The sequence below is a fragment of the Belonocnema kinseyi genome, chromosome 1 (assembly GCF_010883055.1).
Source record: "Belonocnema kinseyi isolate 2016_QV_RU_SX_M_011 chromosome 1, B_treatae_v1, whole genome shotgun sequence".
Taxonomy (NCBI): domain Eukaryota; kingdom Metazoa; phylum Arthropoda; class Insecta; order Hymenoptera; family Cynipidae; genus Belonocnema; species Belonocnema kinseyi.
Window position 1 is genome coordinate 95441150 of NC_046657.1, and position 21389 is coordinate 95462538.

Here is a 21389-nt window from a genome sequence, read left to right on the forward strand (position 1 = left end):
CTACCAAAATGCAGTACCTAAACGTACTTTATTGTACTCTAATACATTTCCCAAAGTTTCAGCTCGATATTTTATTTACAAAAAAAGTTCTTAGGTTCAAAATATATTCAGTGAACTGAAAAACTGTGGCCGGTAATATAGGTATTTAGCTGTGTCACATGCCCTTAAACAATTTCTTGTTGAAAATGATATTGATATAATGCTTCTGAATGAAACTAAATTGATAACTAAGACTCATTTTAGACAATTGGGGTACGAATGTGTCAGAAAAGATAGAGGAGACACCGTGATCGGTGGCGGGGTTATGATCATTGTTAAGAAAACAATCCAGTTTAATTAGTAAATTCTGTTAAAATCCGCTAAAAATAACGGTTTAAACTGATGGATCTCTTAAAAACAAAAATTGCATATTTTTGAAAATAATCAAATTTTTGGAACTTTTGTCTAATTAAGAAATTTCATGATAATAGTTTCGAAAAAGATATATTTTATATCTAGTAGAAATTTGGACTAATATTTCTTAATCTATTAAAAAAATTTTTTCCCTTTTTTTTAAATTTTCAAAATGCTGAAAATCATATAATTTTGTGAATTTTGATCGAATTTAAAAATGTCATCAGGATAATTTGCCAGTCTTTTTGATGTGTACCAGAAAATTTAACAAAAAGTTCTAAAACTCATAATAAAAATTGTATTCAAATTTTGAAAAAGCTCTAATTTCTTGAATTTTTGTGTAATCGAAAAATTTAACTGGCATAATTTCTAAATATAGTTAATATCTAGTGAGGAATTTAAATAAAAATTCCTAATCTTTTAGAAAAATATTTTTCTGAATATTTTCAAAATTTTGAAAAGTACATAACTTTTCTAATTTTCATGGAAATTGAAAATATACAGAAAGAAAATATACATACAGGCATACAGACACAGATAAAATTGTATACTTTTCGGATTCTATGGGTGCCGAAACGTAAAGGTCCGTTAAAACCCACATATCAAAAATTTGGACGATTACATTACACTCTCATGAATGAGAATGTAAAAATTTGTCTAAAATTTTGAAAAATCTCTAACTTTTTAAATTTTGGGCTAATCGAAAAATTCGGCTAGAATAGTTTTGAAATACATTTGGTACCTAGTGAAAATTTTTAATGAAATTTTCGGATCTATGAAAATAATAATTTTTTCTATTTTTTGAAAAGTATAGAACTTTTCTAACTTCCATCGTAATTAAAAATTGTATTTGAATAATTCACAATATTTCTACCCATCTATAAGAAGCTTTGACAAAAATTTCTAAAAGTTAAAAAATAATTTGAAAATTTTTACAATTCTCAAAATTTGTTTATTTTGGTAGAAAATATCTGATTAACGAACTTAACCTTCATTTTGGGAACCTTAACAAGTGTATCAAATGCGGATTCGAATGGAAAAATCCTTCAAAAGTTGGAATGGCTACAGCATTCAGGTTACCACACATACAAACACTGACAAAATTGTATGATTTTCGGATTCTGTGAGTGCCGAAACGTAAAGATCCGTTAAAAATCAGAGATAATCTGACATAAAATATATGAAAAAATTACGTGGCACAGGTGCCAGGGAGGAGGATATGTTATTACACATGTCCCCACAAAGGGGTGGCTGGCCTGGCTGCAGTCAGGGGGGCCCAGGGCTGTGTTGGGCGGGCGGCTCAGAAGCAACTTTTTCACAATATGCATCTTTAACCTCATAATCAGTTTGAAATTAGGAAAAATTTCCGTTGAATAAACATGCAAAACTCACGCTTATTAGAGTTCAGAAAAAAATATGGAGAGGGAAGGGAAAGCAAAATTTTGTAGCCAGGAGGCCCTTGTCGGGATGTGGGGGCTATGTTATTATGACTTGTTACGTGGCAAAGGGTTCAACAATAGGCAAAAAATGCGTTATTCAATTTATAGATGGCCCAATATTAGTTTACGAAAAATTTCGTCAAAATGAATGAGTGATATGACAACCCGGTACATAAAATTAATTGTATAGAATTTGTCTCATTTACAAGACTTCTATTTTGTTTTTAATTTTGATTTGAAAACTTACAATTTTTAACGAGTTAAATTTACATATACACAGTTTTAACATTTCAATTTCAATCGCCTTTAACAGAAAATAAATCCTTCACATTTAGGGAGACTAAACAAAAAATGGCCAATTTTGAATGACTACTTGAACTTATTCTAGTTCAAGTCAGCTTGTTTTAAATCTTATATTTAAACGCGATATGTCACAAATAATTCCATGTTTGAGTATATTGTTTATAGTTCGTCTAAGAATAAACATAAATCATAAATTATAAGGATAAATGGCTTTAAGCCGTTGTTTGTTGTAATCCAATTGTTTAAATCATTTTAAAATCTTTAAAGAGTTTTTTGTAGATAACTCGTGAAATTGACGTAATTTCTAGACGTTATAAGTACATCGATTAATGATAACAATCAAATAATCAATATTTAAATAATACGCGTTCGTCCAAGTATATAGTTTACCCAAAAAGCACGAAAAAAATATTTTTAAGTACTAATTTGTTTTCTAAGAATACTTGTAAATGTTTAAACAAATTTAAAATTATGTAAACAACAGTCTTTTGTTTAAATATAATACAAATATAATGTTTTAATTATTTAAACAAATAATGTCATTGTTATGATTGATTACAGAACCTATACCATCGATCAAATACGTTAATTTCGCGACTTACCTGAAAAAAAACTAATTTAACATTACTTAAAAGAGGAATTTGTATTTTTGAATGACCGATTAATGATTATTTATGAAAAAAAAACTTTCAAATGGCATTATTAAATCACAATATTAAGTAGAGTTTAAATTTTTCACTTATAGGGTTTTCTTTGGGGACTCAAAAGAGTGGCTTAAATTCATTCATCCTCAAAATTTGACTGATTCTTATTCTCTGACAAATTCTGAATAATAAACTAAAATATGGAATTATTTGTAACATATAATCACATTTAAATATTAGATTTACAAAAAGCTATCTTTTTCTAATACTAAATCAACGGGAAACTTCGTGGTCTTAACGCGATCCCTAAAGATTAATCGTTTCCCGGACAAAAAACACATTATTTTTTTGAAAAGAATGAAGCATTTTATAACTCCCAAGGTGAAATGCATAATTTAAATAATTTTAAAAGTGTTTTAAAACTTCACAACCCAAATTTTTAAAAAACAGGGGAAACAGGATGATTTCTCAACAAAATAGGGGCATAAAAATAGCTGAATTTCAAGTAAAAGAGTCCAATTTTCAAGAAAAACATTTAATTAAAGAATAAAATGCAGAATTTTTGACAAAAACGTTGAATTTTTAAATAAAATAGTTGAAATTTCCACCTACTGATTTAAATGTTCAACCAAAGGAGAGTTTTAAACAAAAGAGAATAAACTTAAATCAAAATCAGTTGCATTTTCAACCAAATGATGAAATTTTTAAGCAAAACATCCGATATTTTAGAAGACAGTTGAATATTCAAAGAAAAATTAATTTTTTTCAATTCAAACGAATGAATTTTCTATTTAAAAAGACGAATTTTCAACAGAACAGTTGAATTTTTGACCAAAAAATCATACATTTTAAAGAAAATAGTTGAATTTTCCACAAAGAAAGACGATATTTATTGCAAAAGTGAATCAGGGTGTCTACTAAATTTGTCCCATGAAATCCCCGGACAACGCCCGCTTATTAATGTGAGGTCCATCTTATGAAAGAAGCATACCCATAGTAAAAAGAGGGTAACGGCAAGCGTAATTGGTTCGATTAAAATATTACAATTTATTTTAAAAAATACATTCCCACATCAAAAATAAAATCAAGGACACTTACAGAATTTTTTTAAATTCCTAGACTTTCCTACATTACCACACAGTAGACACCCTGTACAAAAATAACAAATTCCCGGTTTACATCAAACTTCCAGGCAATATTCTGTTTCTCAAAATTTCAGGCTTATTGTCGGGTGTTCCGGTCATAAGAGACATATTATTTTTAAAAAATAACATCGTTTTCTTTTTAAAAAGGTATTATTTGATACCACGCCTTTATCATAAAATTTCAGTCGATTTCATGTGAATGTGTAATTGTGTATGTTATAAATGAATCAGCAATAATGTCAGGGCAATAAAATCACAATTCACTGACTTTTTGCTAAATCTATCCAGAAGCAAAATAAATATTTAAGAACTACAAGAAATAATCAATTTCAAATATGACGTTTTGAGCCGTTAAAAAAATTTTCAAAATTAAATTTCGACACAAAAGTAAAAAAGATCTAAATAAAGAACACAAAGTTTTGTTTAGAAATTATATGTTGCTAAATGAAAAAATTAGCAAATTCCACTAATATACACTCTGTGTACGATTTTTTAAATTGTATTGATTATTTAATAATTAGCAAAAATAAAATAATAAATTTTTGTTTAAATTTAAATCATACTCCTCATAAAAATTTAAACTGTCTCAGGGATGTCGTACAGAAACATTGACACTGAACAGGGGTGTTAAAAATTCTTTTGATTTTTTTAAATTACTTTTTTAGTATTTTTGTGGACATTTAAAGAAACAAAAGAGGTTTAAATAATTCTTACACCAAGTGAAGAACAAATATAACGCAGTGGATTATGCTACCAATGAAAACATGCAAATAACAAAAATAGACTAGTAAACTCACATATTTATAACTAATATTCGTAACAGTTTAAAACAAAAAGAATAATAATTAAGATCTTTGAAAGAAAATTCATGAAGAAAACATCAAAAATTCGCAAACTAACAGGCCAATTCATACTTTTTCCAAAATACAAAAAATTCCTTATAAATTTGAAACACCTATTACTTCCTGTTCCAAAAACATACCCCGTTAACCACTAACTCCAAAATGTTTACAAAACCATCCAGCTCCTCTCAACAATAAATTCTGATAAAAAAATCACTTGAATCCAAAAAACATCCCAAATGAAGCACATGTAAATCCATAAATCAAAACCAACCTCAAAATCTCTAAAATTGTCAGAAAATGCTCACCTTTTCTGGAGTGTCTATCCCGGGGTCCTCTCGTCTTTTTTATTCTTGTGCTTCTTCTGCTTTCCTCGCTTTCTACCGGCGACGAAGCTCTCGAAACCGTCGGCGTACTCGGTTGACTTGAAGGCGTTTCTGTACCCTTGTTTTGCAAATATTTCGGCTTTTTCATTAAGTGGTACTGGAACTTTTTCGGCCTCTCCATCACCACCGACTTCGGGGGTCTCCCCCTTCTTTTTCCGCCCCTGCCCGTCATTTTTTACCTCCAACTGTCAAAAAAAAATCACAATCACTCAACACGTGTACAGTGCCTCATGCTTGTAAACAAATAACACTGCTGTCCCCAGAACGAAACATTTCCCATGTTTCAATCCCTGGTTTGCGCCATTTCTCCCTAATCTCGATCACGTGACCCTACAGACCGCCATCATCCCCGAGATTTTACTTTTTCTCAGACTCCCAATTTACCTCTTTCACCTCAATTCTTGCCCGTATTCTCGCGCCAATTTTCCCGAAAAAAAGGCCCAATTTTCAACACCGAATTTACGAAAAAAAGCTGCCAGAGTCCCAGCGACGCGAATCCGACGACACTCGGGCGAAATCTATAAACCTAGAAAGCTCGACTTTCATTGGCTCACGGAAAAGCCGCCATGACACCCCCGCACCCAATTTCACACAAAATTTCACAAGATCTTTTTAGCTCAGCAACTCACATACCCCAAATTTATTCCGAATTCTAATTTTTAACATAGATTTTTACGTTTATTAGACGTTACATCTTCCCTTTATGCCAAAATCATTTTTTTCATGAGAAAGAAGAAACAAAAGTGAGGACCAATCATGGAGCTCGTTACACACACAACTTATGACGTTTGAGCGACAGGTGGCGCAATAACCTCGGAGAAAAAATGCAATTCTAACCATGCTTGCATCAATATTAATTTCGCATTTCTTTGTCACATGTGATGTTGTACTCCAAAATTAAATTCACGTTTTGCTCTAATCAAAATTTAATCAATTGTGATATGAAGGAACACGGACCTAACCTTAGTTCTGGAGAAGCTTGCACAGAGGACACCACTTACGCTTCACGGGTTTGACATCTCAATAAAAGACACTTTTTTGGGGAAATTTCACACTTTTCTAAAACAATTTTTTAATGTTTGAGAGACTATTTATTGAGAAATTACCGATTTAAGACTTAAGAGAGACAATTATGCCTCTTGGCAATTAGCAACTGGCACTTTTCTACTGAAGGTTCGCCATCTTGGATTTCTAGATGGTCCGAGTGTGGCCAACATGGGAGCGTGAAATTCGAAAGGACCGTTGGCGTCTGGATTTATCAATAGATACACAATTATTAGGGAGGTTTCGCGATATGAAATAACAACATAAATAATCTGGCTCTGGACATTATTTTAATATGTAACGAAATTTTTGAAGGTTTTTAATGAATTCTTCTACTCTAATTTTTTAGTCAAGTTGCATTCTTGATGCACACGTGACCAAGGAGGAACCGCCATATTCAATTATAGAGTCTTTTCCGCCGGAAAATTCCCCTTTTGAATTATTTTATTATTAATCAGAGACAAATTTAATTCGAAATATGTTTGGAAAATAACATTAGAGAAAGAAATAAAATTAATGTTATTTTCATAAAGAGAGTGAGTTCAGTTTCTAATATGCGGAGAAATTATTATGTGGTGCAACTGACTAGACTAGAGTCTTCCAGTGTTGCCGGATGAAAATACAATTTTCGGAGATTGTTAATTTTTTATATTGGGTTTTTGGAAAAAACATTGTTGAGATTCTATAAAGAAGAAATTTCGGGGATTTTTTGGAAGTGAAGAAATATCAGATAATATTCAAATGACAGATACGGTATTTTTTTAGAAATTGTGGAACAAGGGGGGCCAATGGGGTGGGGTTTCAATTATAAAGAGAGAGGTGATTGGTCGATATTATAGTTGAATGATGAAATAGGCGCGGAATTTGATCAAATGAATTTAAATAAAAGATTTTGAGTACGGATTTTTTTATATGTGGCAATGAAGTGTATTTTCGATTTAATTGAATTTACATGTGATTTAAATCATTTATAACAAAAGGATTATTACATTTATATTTGCAGGTTGAAAAATGTCTTGGTTATAAACGAAAAATTCTGTCAATCGTGAAATTAAAAAAAACGATGCTTTTATTTTTATTTTTCATTGATAAAAAAAGAATGACTAAATTAAGTTATCTTCAGAACTGAATGATTATAAATTATTTGTTAATTTTTCAATTCAAAATAATAATAATAAGACTTCTTAGGGGCGTCTAAAGCGGAATCTAAAAAATATTTAGTCACGAATAATTGTAATGGAAATTTATTTTTCAATATTTTGAGAAATGTAGATATTTATGCAGTTTTTTTTTTAATATAAAAAATTCGATCTTTCCAAAATTACAAAATGGATAATAACGATTATAATTTATACATTTTTAAAATATCTGTAAAAAATCCAAATGATGAATTCTTCCTTTTTTTAAATATGTCCTGGTCAAAAAATCAGCGTTTCCTATGTTAGATAAGCATTTTCTTTGCAAACGAATTTTTGTTATGAGTGAAAACATAATTTAAACCTTCAATGATCAATATTTCGGTTTTTCGTAGACACCGCCACATTTTAAATAAATCAACACATCTAGACCCAGATTTGACTAGCTTAGTACATTTTTCGAGAACACTAGCGCCACTTCTCGTCTGTTAATTTCCTGATTTCCTCGGAAAAATCAAATGAATCAAATTTCAAAATGGCCGCTCGTTAAATCGTCAAAAAATAAAGAAGAAAACCCGATGCACTTGGTATTTTCGAAAAACGGAAAGTGTGTTTCGTGATCGTCAGAGGATTAATTGTCATTAAAAAATGAGTGGCCCGACCACGATGTACGCTTTAAAGCCAATAATCACACTTCCAAGTTCGCTAAAGTCAAAAAACGTGATGTACGAGATGAAAAGTATTCACGAGGCCCATCAGCTAAACGGCAACCATTCACCCTTGGAGGATTCGATTGTCTCGCAAGTCAAAGACCAGGTTACCTTCTTTTTAAAGGTTTTAATTTTTTATTTTCCATCCCATTCACTGCAGAATTTTACTCAATACATTTATGCGCTCAAAATACTCACGTGGCAAGTCTCCATTGCTTCTGAGATGTTGATTTCCTTATTTTTTTTGATTTCCTTGGCAAAGTGATGTGGCTTTGCCACCACGAAATTTTCACGAACACTAATCGTGATCGACCGAGAATATGGTTCTTGTTGCTTGATCGATGTCTACCCCCCCAATTTTTTTGAAGGAAGAATATAGAATAGTAAAAAAGTTTACCCGCCAGAGGATTAATGTGGAATTAAAGGCGAGTTTCCCACGAGGAAACTCCGTTATATTTTCGTTCGAGTTTTCGGACAAGGCTATAGGAGCAAATTCCCGATTGAGAAAATACCGTTGTATAACCATACAAACGCAAAACTAACCCAGAAAAGTACTGTCATGGTTATGCAGACTCACACAGAGAAGGAAATTAAAGACCTCTACACATGTCAGAATAGTAAAGATATGAAGTTAAATTAACCAAATTTTAGAAATTGTTGCATTAAATATATGATTACGTGTAAAAAGTTATTTCTTTCTTATTTTCAATTTTTAAATGAACAACATTGATCTTTTGTATCTAATATAATTTTCTATTTTCAATTGTTTGGGTTTGAGGTTTTAAAAATGTGAAGTGTTCAGGTTTCTACTATATATTTGGATTAAGCAATAAATATTACAATTATTCTAGTTTCCGGTTTAAATTTCAAGGCTCTCAGAAAATGTATTTTTGATTTGAGTTTTAAAGGTTTCAAATTAAAAAAATGTAAATTAAGTATTCTTTTAAATAAGATAATTTAAAATTTAAAGCCGTCAAAAAGGGATTGTTTAACAGGGTAAAACTAAGAAAAATGAAAAAAAATTAAATAACCAAAATTTGTATTCAATCTTATATTAAATTATTTATTCGAACCTAAAAAAAAACACAATTTTTGATGTAAAACAATTTTGAAGCTAAAATTTTAAACAAGGTTTCCAATTTTCAAATAAAAATATTAAAAAAATTATACAGTCTTAAACTTGAGACCTTTTAAATTAAATCATTTTAACGAAAAATATTAAAAATTCGAATGATATTTTAAACGTGTGTAATAAAATCAAAAATTAAAATTTTACTTGGGTGTGTGGGTTGTTACAAATTTTAAAAATTAATCTCACGTAATTTATGAATGAAAAAATTTCATGTTTATAATCATAAAACATTTAAAAATTCCAAACATACATTAAAAACTAAAATTTGAAAGTAGAGTTGAATAAAATAAAATATTAATCTTTAGGCTCTTAAAATTGAAAGATGAAATATATTCAATCCTCACGAATGAAATAATTTCATGGTAATTAAAGCGTTATTAGTTTTATTCAGGGTGTCTACCCTGGCTGGAACATCTGAAATACATGAAATTGTCAGGGATTTTTTTTCAAGTCAGAGAATTTTTTCGAGAGCGTGCTAATTTTATTTGTTTATTATTAATTGCAAAATAAAATTTAGTAACAATGATTCTTCGTTTTTAATAATAGCATTATAGTTTGTTAAAAATGTCTTTTTTTTTAGCAAATTCATCTTCTTGCTTGCAAATTTAATAACTTGGTAGAAAGTTAAAGGTTTTTGTTAAAAAATAATTTTTTTTGTTAAAAATTCATAATATTTATTTAAAACTTATCTCTTTAATTGAAAACTGCGCTATTTAGTTGAATATTAACTAGTTTTATTAAACATTCAACAATTCCATTTTTGGTTGGAAATTGATAGTTTTTAGTTGAAAATTCAAGCATCATGTTTTAAATGTATGTATTTTTTTTTTAATTCGTTCTTTTTGTTATAAAATTAATCTTTTTTCTTAAAAATTCAACAGTTTTTTGCAGTTTTTTCTCTCTTTTGACTGAGAAATCTTTCTTAGTTCATAACTCGTTTTTTTGGTCGAACTCAACTGTTTTATTTTTAAAAAATAAAAATTGTTAACATTATTTGAAATATCAACTAGTAAATTTTTGGTTCTGAATTCATCTTTTTTGATTGCAAACATAATAACTTGGCTGAAGGTAAAACTTTTTTCTTAAAAACTATTCAAGTGTAATATGCCACCATTTTAGTTAAAAATTCATCATTTTTTAATGAAAATTTATATTTTCGGTTGCAGTATCAACTGCTACATTTTTTATTCAGAATATATTTTTCTCAAGTTGAAAATGTAGGGACCACGTTCAAAGTTAAGCTTTTAAAAAAATAATTGTTTTTATGATTATTCGTTTCAATTGAATGTTCATCTCTTGGTTAAAAAAAGGCATTCAGTTGAAAATAATTTTTTTTAACTCAATATTCGACATTTTTTTCAAAATTAATGTTTTTAACCTAAAATGTAAGTATTCTAGTTCAATATTCTACTATTTTAGTTAAAAAGTAATTTATTTGGTTGAGCAATAATTTTGAACTAAAAATTTAATTATTAATTGTTGGCTGAAGAATTATCTTTTTTAGTTGAACATTCGTATTTTTGGTAGAAATTAATCTTCTTGATTAAAAATTCAATGATTCTAGTTAAATATTCATCATTTCAGTTTATTTCTGATTTAAAATTAAATAAAAGTGTTTAATGATTACACTACTTAACAAAAATTTTATGTCAATGGATTGGACATTTCGGTATGTTTTTCCACGTAGAATATGATCCTGAAGGCGCAAATATTCTATTTTTTCGCATTTTTCAGAAAATTTTATTTTAAAAAATGTTTACGTTATGTTATGAACCATAGAAAGTGCCTTAAAATTATTTGTTTTTAAGTTAAAATTCAAAGTTTTCTTTTTAATTTTACGTTTGATTAATTTTAGTGTTCACTTGAGTAATTTTTATACTACATATTTTTAATCAACGTATGTAAGGTGGATGTTTTTCCAATAAATTAAAAAAAATTGGTTTACTTTATGTACGTTTCATTTGGAGTGATCCTTTATTTGAAGAGCGAATATTTTTTAACAAATATTTTTTAACCAAGTAAGAACAATAGGAAAGTGAAAAAATTAGTAAATAAAATAGCATAACAATTTAATAATACAATTTACTTTTTGATTACAATTTTTTTTAATATACAATATCGGCAAGAAGTTGGGACTACCTGGTTTTTGTTATTTGCATAAAATCATTTGACTCTGGTAATAGAAAAAAGTTTTTCTTGCTTAAAGCTGTATAAATAATATAATCTGAACTCAGAATAAATAAGTCGTAATGATTTTCAAACGTTCGTCTTTTCTTGATTTACATTTTTTTTTAGAAGTAACAAATGTCTCATTTTTCTGATACACGTGATGTTTTGAGTTTTTATTCCAAGGTATTTTCGACACTCTTGGTCAAATCGTACCGATTCTGATATAAGAATATTAATGTTGTCAAGTTTTCGAGTATATTTTTGTACTTTTTAAAATTAATAACCCTGTGGATAATAATAAACTACCTTATAAAAGTATATTAAATAAATCAAGTATTTAAAATTAATATTATTAAAAATTTTCAGTTTTTACAAATATGAATTGTTTTTCCAGGAACCTAATCCGGATTTAACACTTCTGGAAAACCGACAGGAAAAAATTTTATCACAGCTGGCCGAACTTAAACAACAAATCGCACATTTATTTGTTGTCCTAAAATCAACGAATTGTTCAAAATCGTCTGTCGAAGACGTTAGCAAGGTAATGGATATTTAATCGGACGTAATATTATTACTTTTGAATATTGAAACATTATTATAATTAAAAAAGAATGTCGAATATTTTAAGATTAAGCAAAAAGGTTATATTTTTTACTCTTTTGACTTCGTACATTTTAATTTCTGTATCGTAATAGAATACGCAGTTCAGCTTCTCTTTTTATTTTCCAGAAGCCAGTAAACGTCGACATAATTTTGACCGCTAATCCAAAAAAAGCGCCATATTCGATTTTAGCGCTAACGACACTATGGAGCGATAGTAGTTTTCGAATCCAAACCCACGTTCATTCTACTATCACTGGAACTGTTCCGGAATTTGCAATTCAAAAGGACGAAAATAATACCCAGAAGAATGTTATCAACTTGAGATTAATTTGGAAAGATGGTAAATTTTCTCATTATATTCATTTTCGATGCATTTAAAATTGAATAATTCTAGGTTAAAACTTTGTAAATTGGATGCCAAAAATCAGATCTTTTAAAAAAAATTTTTTCTATTATTATAAGAATGAAAATAATATTACTGATTATCTAATGTCAAATAAAAAACATGATTCTTTATGAACAAATTTGAAAACTTGTAAAAAATAATCTATTTTGCTAATGTTTTTTGCAATTGTATTTTTTGGTACTATCAGTTCTTACAAATTTTTGAAAAATGGTTTAATTTTATTAGTTGATGGTCAACATTTTCGGGGAAAACGTATCTGCAACTTTAATTGTTAAAAAAATTATTTTAAATAATTTGAATATTGTTTAATTATTTTCGAAATTGAAAGAAGTAGAGTTACAGGGAATATTTCCCCCGGAAGAGAGTAATGATTTATTAAAATTCAACCATTTTTAACAAATTGGTAAGAAGCGATAGCAACGTTGGTAAGAAAAAATTCATTTGCGAAAGTTATTGTTTAAATCGTTATTTTTCATTATTTTTAACAGTTTTCATAAAAACTAATGTTTTTTCTTTTGCAAAACATGAATAATAATAATATCATTTCAGTTCTTAAAATCATAGACATTTTTTTCAGAGATATAATTTTAGCATGACAAGTTCCTTGAAGGTAGTTGTCATGTCAAAAGCCAGATATCAGAAAAAATAGCTTTTCTATCATTTTAAAAATCAAAAGACTACAACTGATGTAGTTTAAAATAAAAAACCTTATTTGTTTATGAAAAATGTTAAAATTCACAGAAAACATTAATTTTAACCATGTTTTTTGTAATTGAATTTTTTCTAATCGTCGCGTCTTAACAATTTCTGAAAAATGATTGCATTTTAATAAATGGCGGCTTTTTTTGTCTGGGAAAAAAAAATTTCTCTACAACTCTACTGTTTTCCAAATTTTAAATAACTAAATAATCTTAAAATATAATTAACAGTGGAGTTGTTGAGGTACTGTAGAGTTTTTGAGGAACAGTAGAGTTGTAGAAAATGTTTTTCAGGAAAAAATAAGCCGTCATATATTAAAATGCAATCATTTTTCAAAAATTCGTAAGAAGTGACGACCAGAAGAAATTACATTACAAAAAAATATGGTTAAAATTAATGTTTTTTTGTGAATTTTTATGTTTTTTAATTTGAAATGACATCAGTTATAATATTTTGATTCTTAAAATCATAGAAAAATTATTTTTTCAGATATCTGACTTCTGGCAGAAAGATCTTAATAGTGTAATTAATTCCACACATTGTAACTCCAGATGTCACACAAGTTTTCATAACTTGAATTTGTTTCAATAACTTCAAATTTAAATATTAGAAGTAAAAAAACTATTAAAACATTCAATTTGAAATAAAGAGTTATGATATAGTTTCTATTATTTAGTCTTTGGTTAAGTCTAATATCTAAAGTTAAGTGATATATATTTTTTTAATGTAAGGTAAACTGACCCTTACTGGGACAGTTAGGACAAGTTAACCCACATAAACACAATTTTAAAGTGGCGAGTTGGAATTTTTTTACAAAAACCTTTATAATAAGTGGTTTAGACATTATTTGATCGATTATAACAAAAAATACATCAGTAATTTTGTACTAAATTAATATAAATTGATATTTTCAAAGCTAGTCAGATCGCCCATTGGTGGTACACGAATTTTGGAACATATCCTTAAGTGGGACACCAAAGAAGCCAATACTTGGACAAGGAAAATCCAATGGGGTTTATCAAAATAAAATGGCACAATTTACTTATAATTTATTACAGAATACATGAAAAAGCAAGAATAGATCGTGATTACCGTTTAATTATTTATTCTAAAAAAGTAGTGTAAAGTAGTTTATTGGAATCTCTAATTCCAACCTAAAATTTTTCCAACTGCTCAGGTAAGTAATTTAATAATAACTCATCAATTTAATGTTTTAATACAAGTTTTAAGTATGCAATAATATTTAATATTATAGACTAATATTATCGATTTGCTTGTAAATTCAACTGTTTGGTAGTAAATGTTGAATTAGAATTCATCTTAATTCAAGTTATTACGTAAATTGAAAAATGTATTGAAACAATTTAAATTATTTTTTGGTTACAAATTTTAATATTTGGTTGAAAATTGGATTGATTGAAAAGTCTGTTTTGATTAATATTTCAACAATTTTGTTGAAAGTTCGTCTTTTTGGTTCGAAAATTTGTCATTTTAATTATGGGAAAAATGCAACTGTTTTGTGAAAAATGATATTATTTAGGTAGAAAAATCATAAATTTAGTTAAAATATCGTTCTTTTTTTAATAAAAAATCTTATTTATTTAAAAAATCATGTCATGTTTAATTTATAATTAAAACATTTTTCGTTTAAAATATCAACTATTATATTTTTTGATGAGAATTAATGTTTTTTGGTAGAAAATTAGTCTTTTCTATTTAAGAATTTAAGAATTTGTTAGAAAATTGAAGTATTAGGTTAACCAAAAAAGTTAGATTTTGATAAAAAAATATAATAGTTGATATTTTAACCAAAAAGGATTTTAATTACATATTGAAAGCGGACGAATTAATTTAAAAAAAAAAGAATTTCCAATAAAACTGCTGAAGCCTCAACCTAAACAGATTAATTTTCAATCACAGTTGCATTTTTGCTCAAGAAAGATGAAATTTATTTTTAAAAAGATACGTTTTCGAACCAAAAAGACGAATTTTCAAGAAAATAGTTTATATGTTAATCAAAAAACATTTTTCAGTCAAGAAAGAAAAAAAAATTAACCAAACTATTGCATTTTCAAGTAAAAAAATGAGTTTTCTTAAAAGCACTTATATTTTTAATTTGAAAATATAAGTTTTCAACAGAAAAGTTAATTTACTTAATTTATCTTAAAAAGGAAATCGATAATATTAATCTTATTAATATTTCATATAAATCTATAGTATTTAATTTTACTGCACACTTACTAATTTTTGTTGAAAAATTAAATTTAATAGAAACTATATTACATTACTTACCTAAGCAGTTGGCAAAATTTAAGGTTAGAATTGGAGGTTTCAATAAACTACTTTGGACAACTTTTTTAGAATAAATAATCAATTAAACGGCAAGGTTGTGTCTTATAAACAATACTTTTTAATATATCACTAAAATAATACAGCGACATTTAATTAAAAACACGGCGAAAGTGAACGTCTCAGTAATGGAAACGCAATTTTGCAACTTACGTTCAAGTGTCCGAAACTGAGACAGTCAGCGACAGAGCTTGTCCCGGTTTAGGCAACTTCGCCAAAACTTTGTCCAAATGCGGGACATTAAAATATTCATAAGTTATCGAATAAAATTGCTAATAAAGTTATGAAATTTATTCTTAAAGGTATTAAAAATATGCAAAAACATTACTTTTTCTTTTAGTGTAGGAAATTTCAATAATACAATGCTGTAAAAGTTATGTGGAAAGTTTTAAGATGAAAAAAAAATGGCAAATCTTATAGCAGTTCATTCACACATTTTGAGGAATATTTTTTATTATTTTTTACTAAATGTATAACTTGTCAGGACAAATATAAATAGTGGTAACAAATTTAAAAAATAATAGAACATTTTTACTTTTATAATTTATGTTGGATTATAAAAGATACTCAACGATATTTATTATTGTCTCAGTATTGGACATACTTTTCACGTTGTCCCCGTAATGGTCGGTTTACCTTATATGGATTAAAAAAAAAATGTTTTTTTACAGTTTCAGATCTGGAACTGAAATCTGAACTCTCGACATGTCCAATAAGCGGAGAAGTAAATTTTCTAAGATACTTAAGCCGTCTCATTCAGAGTCACAATTACGAAAATGCCGATCCTGTGGAGACAAATTTAATCGACTCAATACTCGATCTCTGCCACATGTTATCTCACCAGTCGCCGAGAGAAGCCCAAGCAACGATATCCATTCTTGGGGATCATTTAACAAATGGACCTTGGTTTTTGAATAAAAAAGATCCTTCTCTAGTCGATATTGCTGCGTGGTCTCTAATTAAACGATTGAATTCCAAATTACCTTCGAGTCTTGCCAAATGGTTCCAAAATTGCGAGAAGACCTTTTTATAGAATTTTATATTGTGTGGGTCAATGCTGTTTCCTTTGTACAAATAAACCAATGTTTACAATTTATATTGTAATTTTGAAATTCTTAAAACTAGCCCAGTCATAATAGTAATTATAAGCGTTATGAGGTTTTCAATTCATAGCTTTGAATAACACAATTAATAAGGTTTCGTTGAACGGTTTTAATATGATTTAAAATCAGTTTACTTTGAACTACGATTCCTTTACTTTATAAAGTTTTATTAGCGAAAAAAATTGAAATTGAGATTTTAGTGCTTGTTAAATGTTTTCTGAAGATTTGCTGATTGTGCCAATAATTTTTTGGCAACATCACATGTAAGAATGATTCTATATATTATTTAAATAAATTACTTTTATATTTATTACTTGGACCTTTTCATTAATTACCTATATTTATTGTTTTATTTTTAAGTGTAAACATTTTTATAATTTAAAATGACACTTTTGAAATTAAATTGTTTTAACAAAAGTCTTATCTTATTAAAATCAAAAAAATCCAACATAATTTTGTACCGAAAACCTTCAAAATTTTAATACACTTCAAATTCGTACATAAGAAGTGACTAATTTTTAAATATGATTTTCAAGAATAAATAAGCATTTCAGTTTGCAATATTCAAACTAAAAATGTGTAAAATATAAAATTTCTAGATTTTTTTTTATTAAATTTATGTTACTGTTTTTATTTTTAGCGTTTAAAACCGAACAATTAAAACACAAAACTAGTTGTTTTTTTTAATGAACAAAACGGTATTAACTAACTTATGTTTCCATCAATTAGAAAGAAGTTTTTAAAATAGAAGAATTTTTAATTAAAGGTGTTATAGAATTAAAATAAAATTTAACGTCCAATAAACAAGTTAATATGCAGAATTCCTGAAAACAAAACAAAAAATCCAGCAACCAAATTTAGACAACCACCATAACATTTTCCTATTGTAATTTGAAAACAGACAGTTTTCCTAAGAAAGAAAAGAATTTCTTTTTTTTTTATAAAAATAAAAAAAGAGGAAAGAAACATGAGAAGACAACTAACCAAATATCCTTCCTTATCTTTTGAATTTATTTCGTCTTTTGTTTTAAATGTTTTTTTTTAATGGTGATTGGATAATAAAAATATAAAAGACGAAAGAGAAGGAAGGAGATTTGGTTGGTTGCCTTCTCATTTTTATTTTCGTAAAAAAAATAATCATTTTTCTTTTTTAGGGTACTGTGATTTCCTTGTGCGGATTTCGCATCTGTATTCTTCATAGATTATTTAAAATCAAGAATTAAAATAATCGGTGGAGCCGTTTTTAAGAAAACTAATTTGTCATATTTTTGTAATCGAAGATTCGTTTATTTTGCTCACAATACTTGAAAGGTTTGTTATGTTAAAAATATACTATTATTTATCAGAAAAGTTGTCATTATTTACATTGAAAAGAAACATTGTTCAAAATGCAACACGAGAAAGAAATTACTTTTGTAATTTCGCATTTACTTTCCCTAATCACGTGTTCTGTGAATAAGTTTCCGCGGCGTTTTCAGTTCCATCTAACTTGTCCATTTTTTTACGTAAGCAATTTTATGTCAAATCATCTGAAGAATTTAAGCTAATGTTGGTAGTTTTGACGAAAATGGTAGTATTTGTTCTCTTAAGTTTGGAAAGAAAACTCCTAAAATGATTTTTTTTAATTCAAGAAACTTGGGAGATATTTAAAATAAATTTTTTTTTCCTTTTTTCGAACTTATAAATTTGGTGTTTTGAATGCTATCAAGGTATATATTTCTTAAATTTATATAATTATGATAACTGCATCTTATTACGAATAATCCAAAACAATACAAATTGATAGCATTCAAATCGCCCAAGTTATGAGTGTTAAAAAAATAAGACCAAAATTTTCAATTTTGAATATCTTCTTTGAATTGTTCAAAAATCATTTCAGGGTTTTTCTTTCAACATCGAAGAGAACAAGTACTACCATTTTCGTTAACAATAGCTTAAATTCTTTATAGATGAAACGGAATTGCTCATATAGTAATATGCATTTGTTTGTACCTTTGAAGTGTAGTACATTAATTTTTTATATTTGCGTTCAAAATGTCGAAAGATCATGCATGTACGCATTAAAATGAAATTAAAAGAAGATTTCGAGAATATATATTTGAAAACTACGTCGATTGATGACACTGTACCACGAACCTTGTGCAGTTCATGCTAGAGAGAAATATATTAGGTGAAAAGTGGTGCTAAAACAAAAATGGAATTTTTCGATTCGTTAATATTCCAAATTTGTCAATTTTATAAAATAGTGGAAACGATACCTGCTCAATTCACTAGGAATATTGGTTGTGGTAAATTTATGAAATTTAAAAATAAGAAAAAAGACTTGTCTTAAATTATTACATTTACATATTGTTACGGTAGATAAATTATAATATGCACTTTCTTGTACTTAGAATCTGTTCACGTGCATTTTAAACATCCCTTCAAAAGTACAAGATCAAGTAATTTCATCCATAATAAAAAAAATCTGCTCGCTACGCGGATATATTCTCTTCGCGCGACTGTTGATTCTCGCGCTTCGCGCTTGATAATATATTTATCTCGCGCCCCACGCTCGGTAATGTATTTATCTCGCGCTCCGCGCTCGGTCTTTGCATTACCCTCCACATTTGTGCACAGACCACAATGCGAAATTTTCTACATTCTATGTTAAAAACTATTATATCAAATGTCTATTGCAATTTTTTTGTGTGTACCTTGGCCTGGTACTGCTTATTCTGATATTGCAAAATAATGTTCACATTTTATTTTTCTTGATCCTATCAGGGCCCTGCTATGATTGTTTAATCATATTCCCTTTTCTTATGTGAAGCGGAACACTTTTTTTTTAATTTGTCATTAAAGAAGGTTCTCAAAGTACCTACGGCCTTGACGATTACATTCTCATTATTCTCATTACTTGGTATCTAGTGAAAATTTTGAATGATATTTTTGGATCTATGAAAAAAATAATTTTTTACATTTTTTGAAAATTTTCAAATTTTTGAAAAGTATATAACTTTTCTAATTTTCATCAAAATAAAAACTTTTATTTAGATAATTTGGAATTCTTTCACCCATCTATAAGAAACTTCGACAACATTTTTAAAATTTCAAAACAAAATTTTGAAATTTTGAAAATGCTCCCAATTTTTTAATTTAGGTTCGAAATATCTAATTAACTAACTTAGCCTTTATTTTGGGTACCTTCAGAAGTGTATCAAATGCGGACTCGATTGGATAAATCCTTCAAAAGTTAGCGTGGCTACAACATTCAAGTAACCATACATACAGGCAGACACCAATGAAATTTTATGATTTTCGGATTCTGTGAGTGCCGAAACGTAAAGATCCGTCAAAAACCAGAGATCCAAAATTTGGACGATTACATTACATTCTCAGGAATGAGAATGTAATAATACATTTCTTAAGTAAGCCTGTCTGGGATTGCTTATTCAAATATTGCAAAATGAAGCACAAATTGTATTTATCATGATTTATTTAATATTTGTTTCGTATTTTACTTTAAATTGTATTTCAAACTGCGCTGAAACATGCATCATTTCAATCAATTTATATCATTACAATTCATTTATCCATAAAAATTGAATCATACTAATTCTTATTTCCTTTTTTTTTATAATTTTTAAAAAATTTTTAATCTTGTTTTTTACGATTAAATAAAAACTATTGTGCATCTCCATATGGTCTAATACAGGAATTCACATAGGGTCCTATATAGGATCCTTTGTCCTCTTTCGTCTTTTCTGTCCTTTTCCAAAAATTAAATTTTTTTATTTTTAATCTTATTTTTTACGATCGAAAGAAAATCTACTCGTCCTATCAAAAAATGATTAATCATAAATTTTTTTTCAAAAAAATTTAATATTTTTATTTTGAATGTTATTTTTTACGAATAAAGCAAAAACTACGTGTCCTATCAAAAATTATAGCCATTTTTTGGATAAACAAATTTTGTCTCATTTCTTTTCGTAGCTTGTGTCGCTATTCCAAAAAATTTTTATTTTTTTATTTTTAATGTTGTTTTTTACGACTAAAAGCAAAGACTACGCGCCCTATCGAAAAGTGATTCATTAAAAATGTATAGGTCTTTCCAGGCCGCGCAATTTTTGCTTATTCATTTTTTCCGTATCTTGCATGGTTTGACCAAAAAATGGAATTTTAGATTTTTTATTATTTTTGGTACGATTAAATTTGGGATTTTCAACTTTTCGAAAAAATTAAAAAAGTTGTTATGATAATCTTATAGGCCTTTCAAAAATCAACATTTTTCTTCTCTTGACTTTTTTTTTACATCATGCTTAAAATGCTTAAAATGTTGATTTTAGTTTGTTTTTTTGGATTTTGAAAATACTTTAACTGATAATTTTCTTTTTATAGAAAAAAGTCGTAGGGATAAATTGTTTGAGTTTCTGAGTACTATAAATAACCGTACATAGAATTTTAAAATTTTGAACAAATGTGTTTTCAAAAATTGTCGGTGCGATCAAATTTTGAATTTTCAACTTGACAAAATTAAAAAAAGTTGTTATAATCTTGTAGAGCTTTCAAAAATCAGCGTTTTTCTTCTCTTGACTTTTTTTATATCATGCGTTGTTTGGCTTAAAATGTTCATTTTATTTGTTTTTTTTATTTTGAAAATGCTCTAACTCTGATAATTTTCTTTTTATAGAAAGAAGTCATAAGGATAAATTGTTTAAATTTCCTGAGTGCTATGAATAACCGTAGATAGAATTTTTAAATCTTGAAAAAATGGGGTTCCAAAAATTTTTTAAATGCATTCACTTTTTGAATTTTCATCCAAAATAGCTGGTTCACGAACTGATTCTTTCTTTTTAGGCCTTAAAAAGTCTGCTAAAGCAGAATCCAACCTTATCAATTTTTCG

The 21389-nt window shown here is 27.7% G+C and overlaps 2 protein-coding genes across 11 annotated transcripts in view; one reads left to right on the plus strand and one right to left on the minus strand.

Annotated features, from left to right (window-relative positions):
- LOC117171702 (nucleosome-remodeling factor subunit NURF301) overlaps positions 1-8366 on the minus strand; it is a 74267-nt gene extending 65901 nt beyond the window's left edge. For 2 of the 8 annotated variants that reach the window (XM_033359314.1, XM_033359258.1), the window contains exon 1: positions 5075-5658. In XM_033359314.1, the coding sequence (XP_033215205.1) occupies positions 5075-5324 (250 nt within the window). In that variant the 5' untranslated portion in view covers positions 5325-5658. Of the gene's footprint in view, positions 1-5074; positions 5660-6109; positions 6355-8240 lie in introns of those variants that run through there. The other 6 variants (XM_033359278.1, XM_033359286.1, XM_033359265.1 and 3 more) reach the window with 6 other exon arrangements.
- Positions 7835-16496, plus strand: LOC117171739 (probable aminoacyl tRNA synthase complex-interacting multifunctional protein 2). 3 transcript variants are annotated; one of them, XM_033359337.1, is made up of 4 exons: positions 7835-8166; positions 11738-11884; positions 12076-12286; positions 16072-16496. In XM_033359337.1, exons 1-4 carry the CDS (start codon positions 7981-7983, stop codon positions 16431-16433), a joined length of 906 nt encoding a protein of 301 aa, XP_033215228.1. In that variant the 5' UTR covers positions 7835-7980; the 3' UTR covers positions 16434-16496. The 3 variants fall into 3 exon arrangements, with proteins under 3 accessions (XP_033215228.1, XP_033215218.1, XP_033215237.1); XM_033359327.1 differs by having other exon boundaries at positions 7837-8166; positions 12073-12286; XM_033359346.1 differs by having other exon boundaries at positions 7839-8148; positions 12073-12286.
- Positions 16497-21389: the final 4893 nt, after the last annotated feature.